Genomic DNA, 6000 nt, shown 5'->3' with positions numbered 1-6000 from the left:
ATCAGACCAACGATGATCCCTCTCGATTTCACAATAAGAGCAAGACTTCCGTTCTGGAAAATTGTATCAAAAATTAGTTTGCATGGCATAAACATTTTATCAAGTGTACTATTGACTGAAAATGAATGAATAATGACAGAATAAATAGTTTTATTTGAGTTATATGCATCATGAGAGACAGATTATTTCGTGCATTTATTTTTTAAAATCAATAACTGGAAAAGGAATAGGCTGAAGCCAAAGGCATATTTGTGCCTCCTAAATCAACCAAAGAATAACAGCAACACCAAAGAAACAAAATAAATGAATTAATAAAAAAGAAAAAACATTATACTCTGAATTGTAATCCTCTGTTATTTTACACGAAATCAGTCCTAAATTATTTTACACGAATAATTTGTAATTATTTTACATGTTAAGGCTTTTTATAAACTCAACAGAGAGCAACACAATTTTAATTCATCATTGAGCCCATTCCATAATTTGACTCCCAAAACTGAAATACATTCGTATTTTACATTCGCTTTCACTTTATTTGTTTAAAAAAAAAACTCTTAAATTGTGAATTCCTTCACTAAATTAACAAAAAAAAAAAAAAAAAGAATACAGACTGAGGCTTTTGTTTACAACTCAGAAATGTTTTTCCAGTGTTTTCAAATACATGTCTACAAATTTTACGGTATAGGATCTTTTAAAAATAACATTTGTAGAATCATAATAGCCAGCTTTATGTATTATCCTAAGAATTCTTTTCTGAAGTTTAATTATAGAGTATAGATTTGTTTTTTATGCATTTCCCCGAATTTCAGCACAATAAGATATATATGGCATTAAACGTCAAGTCGAGTCAATTTTATTTATAAAGCCCATCATCACAAAACACGGTTTGCCTCAGAGGGCTTTACAGCATAGGACATCCCTGTGTCCTTAGACCCTCACATCACCTAAGGAAAAACTCCCCAAAAAGAACCCCTGAAATGGGGGGAAAAATGGAGGAAACCTCAGGAAGCGCGGCAGAGGGTGATGAGAGATCCCTCTTCCAGGACAGACGGATGTGCAATAGATGTTCTAAATAACAACTGAATTACAATAATGACAAAAAGTGAGCAGTGAAATATATACAGGCATTTCTTACTCAACAGCTCCTTTGTTTCTTAAAGAATAATTGATTCAGATGATTTCCATTTAATTTATTCTACGTGTGGCTTCCAACAATTTCTGATCTATAATCCCTCCCCAAAATGATTGTTTCATAAAAATGTTAGATAAAATATGAATTAAAGTGACCTCAGATGAAATTAAATGGCCTTTCACAACACAGACCTTATCCAGTCGTACTGAAAGAAAGAGTTCTGTTTCAAAACTTGACAAAGTTTTGAACAGTGTGTGTAAACTGAGAAGTAAGTTTACTAAACTTAATGAGAAGGCCTGTTCAGTCTTGATAAAGGGTGTTATTAAGTTGCTAGGCAATGCACGCTGCAGTTGAAATTAATCTTGTGTACTGTAACTTGGCAAACACAGTGTAAACACTGATATCCATTGTTTGGACAAAGCAGCAGATTCAGCCTGTGCCGGCTCGACCTTCATCTGCCAGCCACAGGTCATGGAAATATACGAGGCAACTTTAAATGGTGAAGAATATTATTCATTGCTTGTGTCCATGTGTAGCTTTTCTGATATGGAGATATGGCTGCTGCAGCGCATATTTTTCATAAAGGCAGTTTATTACAAGGTTAAACTGTATTTTCACTTAACCATTTTAAACCTGAATCTACATCAGTTTCTCATGTTACATTCAGACACCTTACACAAGGCTTACACAAGATTTTAGGACGTTTTTAGCATTTCAGGACTTTCCAAGGATTTTAGGATGTTTCTAGGATTTCAGAACATTTCTAGGATTTCAAGAGTTTTCTGGGATTTGAGGACATTTCTAGGATTATGGAATATTTCCACAATTTAGGGGTGTTTCTAGGATTTTAGGACATTTCTAGGATTTTAGTATGTTTCTAGGATTTGAGTACATTTACAGTTGAAGTGTTTCAGAATATTTCAAGGGTTTTAGACATTTCTCGGATTTCAGGATGTTTTCAAGCTCTATTTTGATGATATTTTATGTACCCTGGCAACCCATGTATACTAAAAGTACTAAAATAATTCCCAATGAGAATCACTTTATATTTATTGTGAATTCGACAATAGTTGTGGGCGGGATTTGGCCCGCGCGCAGTCTGTTGAAAAGCTGCTGTAAAGCACTGCAGTGGCTTTACTTTGAAACTTGTTAGCGGAAGTGCTGGTGAGCTCAGCTGGCTTGGCGGCTAGCCTGCGCACTGAGTCTCCTTGCTGCCGCTGATAAGAGGGTTTCGTGCAGGGCTTTCTCCTCCATCACTTCCTTCCTTTGAGCTATGCGTTGTGAGGCAGGGAGGCGTGAGGAGCCCGGCTCTTCACTCCTTCACGCTGCTCAGGAGCCATGGTGGAGCGGACACTGAGGAGGAAGCAGCCGGAGCTCAGCGGGTCCACAGCGGCGGCTCAGACCGGAGAAGGGTCCACGTTACCTACTGCACACACACACAACTATTACTGACGGACTACAATGGTGACGGCGTCTAAAGTTTACCCCTCGTCTTTAGCTCGTGTCACAGCTGGCCGCTTCAACTTTTCACTAACTGGCATTCCCTCCATGTCGAGGGGAGCGCAGCGACGCAGAGTTTGTTCCGCTTTTCTTCTCTTCGGCAGCGTTACGTGTGTCCTGTGAAGCCATCTGCCTCCGGCGTAAATCTGGCGCACTGTCCCGCAGTGGCTCACAGAGCGCCTCTTTAATATTGCAAAGCCGAGTCACTGGAGGTGAACATGGGGGCAAAGCAGAGCAGCCCGACTGCTAATCCAGCTGCTAACGGACGGACCAGAGCCTACTCCGGTTCGGACCTGCCCTCCAGCACGTCCAGCAGCAACGGCAGCAATGTGAGCAGGACTACCGCCGGGGGGGTCAGGTACCATGCGTACACTTCGTCCGCAGCCTCCGGAGCCTCGTCCAGCACTAGCCAGCACCTTGGAGCCAGGGCCAGGTCTGTGGGGGGCTCCGGAGGCTCCGGGACCAGACCTCAGTCCGGGATCAACATTCCGAACAGCAGCGGAGCCTACAGCTCCCAGGAGTCCGGCGGCAGCAGCCCGGAGGAGGCGGCGGACAGGGAGCGCTCAGGAGGAGGGCACGAAGGTCCCCGGCTGTTGATCGGATCGCTACCAGCTCACCTCTCGCCTCACTTGTTCGGAGGTAAGAGGGCACAGCCGCTGTGTTGTGTTGACACAGTTCAGCGGGTCACTGAACTGGAGTAGCACTCACACTTGCATGTTTACAGCAGGGCTCGGCTCATCGTTCAGCATGGACACCAAAATGTTAGTGTGCACATGCAAACTCAAACATTTTTTTATTGTTTTGCAAAGATCTTCACTGAGCACACTAACTGATCTGATTCCAAATCAGCAGAGTGAGCACTGGACTGAGAAACAGAACACATTTTTGGTTCTCACAAGTTTTACTCAAATTAAATAACATGCTACTTACATTATAATGAGGCAGATAGACAGATAGATAGATAGATAGATAGATAGATACTTACTATATCAATCTTTTACACTAGGGGTCGACCAATATTGGTTTTGTAGGGCCAATACTGAATATTAGTGGTTAATGAGATCAATAACTGATACTTTGAACCGATATGCATTTACAATAAAAATGTAAATCTTTCTGTCAATATTTAGAATTTGCAGTATAACAAACTCCAACAAAAAACTTTGTTTACACGCCTTTAGCAAATGTTAAATCCGAACTGAAACTGTCAACATCATATACAGAAAGTCCCCTGCTACTTTTCTTATGAAGTTGAGTGAAAATTTGAACGAAAAATAATAAATAAAAATTACTCCCTGAGGTTTTACAAAGTAAAAGTTCCTCCCATGCTGACACTGTCTCTGCTCTTTTTAATTAATTAATTTCATCAATGATTATTGAAATAAAATGCTGATACAGATAATCAGCAAAATGCCAAATATCGGCCACAATTATCAGCTAGGCTGGTAATCTGTCAAGCCATCAGAAATTCTATTTGTTAGAGCAGTTCAGTCACACACAACCACACATTGCATAAAAACACGTCTGTAATTATCCACGGGAAAAATAAAAATAAAATAAATAAAATGTCAGTGTGCACAAGTGCATAAGTTAAAAACAATGGTTATTTTAGAGCATTAAAAAGACTACTGACAGCAGGCATGAAAGTCTTTCTGCAGCATCAGTCATGCCTTATGGTGGAATCAAAATGTGGCTGAATGTGCTCTGCTGAAACACCTGCAGGATGTGGAGGAGGTTGCTGGAGTTGACCATGATCTTTAGTTTTGAGAGCATTCTGCTCTCTGCCACCTGCTGAATCAAATCCAGTTCAGAGCCAACAGTGGAGCTCACCTTTTCAGTCAGTTTGTTGACACTGTTCTTAATCAGAAGATGGGTCATGTGACTGCAGAGAAAAACACACCACATCTGAAAACCAGATCGTAGCTAAGTTGCCATGGTCATGACCCCGAGTTCACCCACAGCACACTTATTCCCCTTTTCCACCAAATTAGCTCTGGCTCTTGGACTGATTCACTTTTGGAACTTAAGTGCTATTTAGTAAACCAGCATGTGTTTCCACCAGTTTTGATCAGAAACATTTTAATCAAGGATGCAATCATCTGTGCAGTATGTATTATTTCATACCTTCATACCCTTCTGAAATTACACCGGGGTATATGATATATGATGTTATACATGTGTGCCCCCCATAGCCAGTATTTATTCTATTTGCTAGCTATTCTAATACAGCTAGACTTATAAATACACAATAGAAACCAACAAAATGTAAGAAAGTAATATTCTTACAACTATTTTCTGTATTAAACAGAGAAAAAAACTATACATCTTTTGAATTCAACTTTCTCTTGGTCATGGGAGACTGTCGAGGATTAATTGCCCTTTTAACACATCATAAAACATCATAAATCACACTTCATTCACACCTGATAGAAACAGAATAAAACTGTTTTGGTTACTTTTGCTAGTAATCTAGTTAGTAAGTCCAGTGTTCCAACAATCATCAGCTCCAATTTGGTTGAAATAAATCCTTAATTCACCAAGTTACATGTAAAACACATGCAACAGTCCCCACGGTCTCTCTCTGCTTAGTGGCTGCCGGCTGTTTACAGTCCTGTAACTTCTTCCTTCACCTCTAGGTGTTGTGTTGTGTTTCAGCTCAGCTGGCTATTCCACCAGCAGAGAGCGGAGGCTAAGCTCTATTGTTGCGTGCTGTGCACTACATACAATGACTTTAATAGAGAGAGGAGTGGGTGTATTTATGGCAGTATTGAAAAAAAACACCTTTGGGATTTCTAAAAACCCTAGTATACAGTAGTACCACGATACTGCCAAAGCCTAGTAGCAAGATGGTGGAGCGCCATATTTGCCTGCAAACTTTTGTTCTGCTATTACACATATTTGGTTTTATCCCCACCCAAAAAAAGCATGGACCAACCAGTAATGATAAAAAGATGTACCAGAAGACCATTATGTGCAAGACTCCTTCCAACCTGCAGAAAATGACTCACTTGCTGATGTTGTCAAGGTTTGTACTTAAGAAAGTTAAGAAAAAAAATAACTGTGATATTTTTTGATTCCAGCTGGGAACCAACTTTTTGGGTACTGAACCAATTTATTTTTGGTTTAAATGCTCTGAAGTTCAAAATTAGGTGTGGAACCAGGAACTGAACCAGTTCCATGTTGGTGGAAAATGATTATTAGAAAATTTTGATCAGACCCTAAAACTAAAAGGTAGATAGTCTATGAAATTGAAAATGTGTATTTATTTAAACTGTCATTTTCAGTTATTTTTGTTTCTTGGAGCTTGTCATTCAGGTTTTTCTCTGCATTGGCCAGGAATCAATTTCTACCTATGCTGAAGTCTTCAT

At 39.9% G+C, this 6000-nt stretch overlaps 1 protein-coding gene across 1 annotated transcript in view; it reads left to right on the top strand.

The window, feature by feature from the left end:
- Window positions 1–2153: 2153 nt before the first annotated feature.
- znrf2b (zinc and ring finger 2b) overlaps window positions 2154–6000 on the top strand; it is a 63658-nt gene continuing 59811 nt past the window's right edge. The window contains exon 1 of the mRNA XM_042489765.1: window positions 2154–3271. Coding sequence (XP_042345699.1) covers window positions 2851–3271 — 421 coding nt within the window. The 5' untranslated portion in view covers window positions 2154–2850. The remainder of the gene's footprint in view (window positions 3272–6000) is intronic.

This window comes from Plectropomus leopardus, chromosome 7 (assembly GCF_008729295.1).
Source record: "Plectropomus leopardus isolate mb chromosome 7, YSFRI_Pleo_2.0, whole genome shotgun sequence".
NCBI lineage: Eukaryota > Metazoa > Chordata > Actinopteri > Perciformes > Serranidae > Plectropomus > Plectropomus leopardus.
This window is presented reverse-complemented; position numbering and strand designations above follow the sequence as displayed.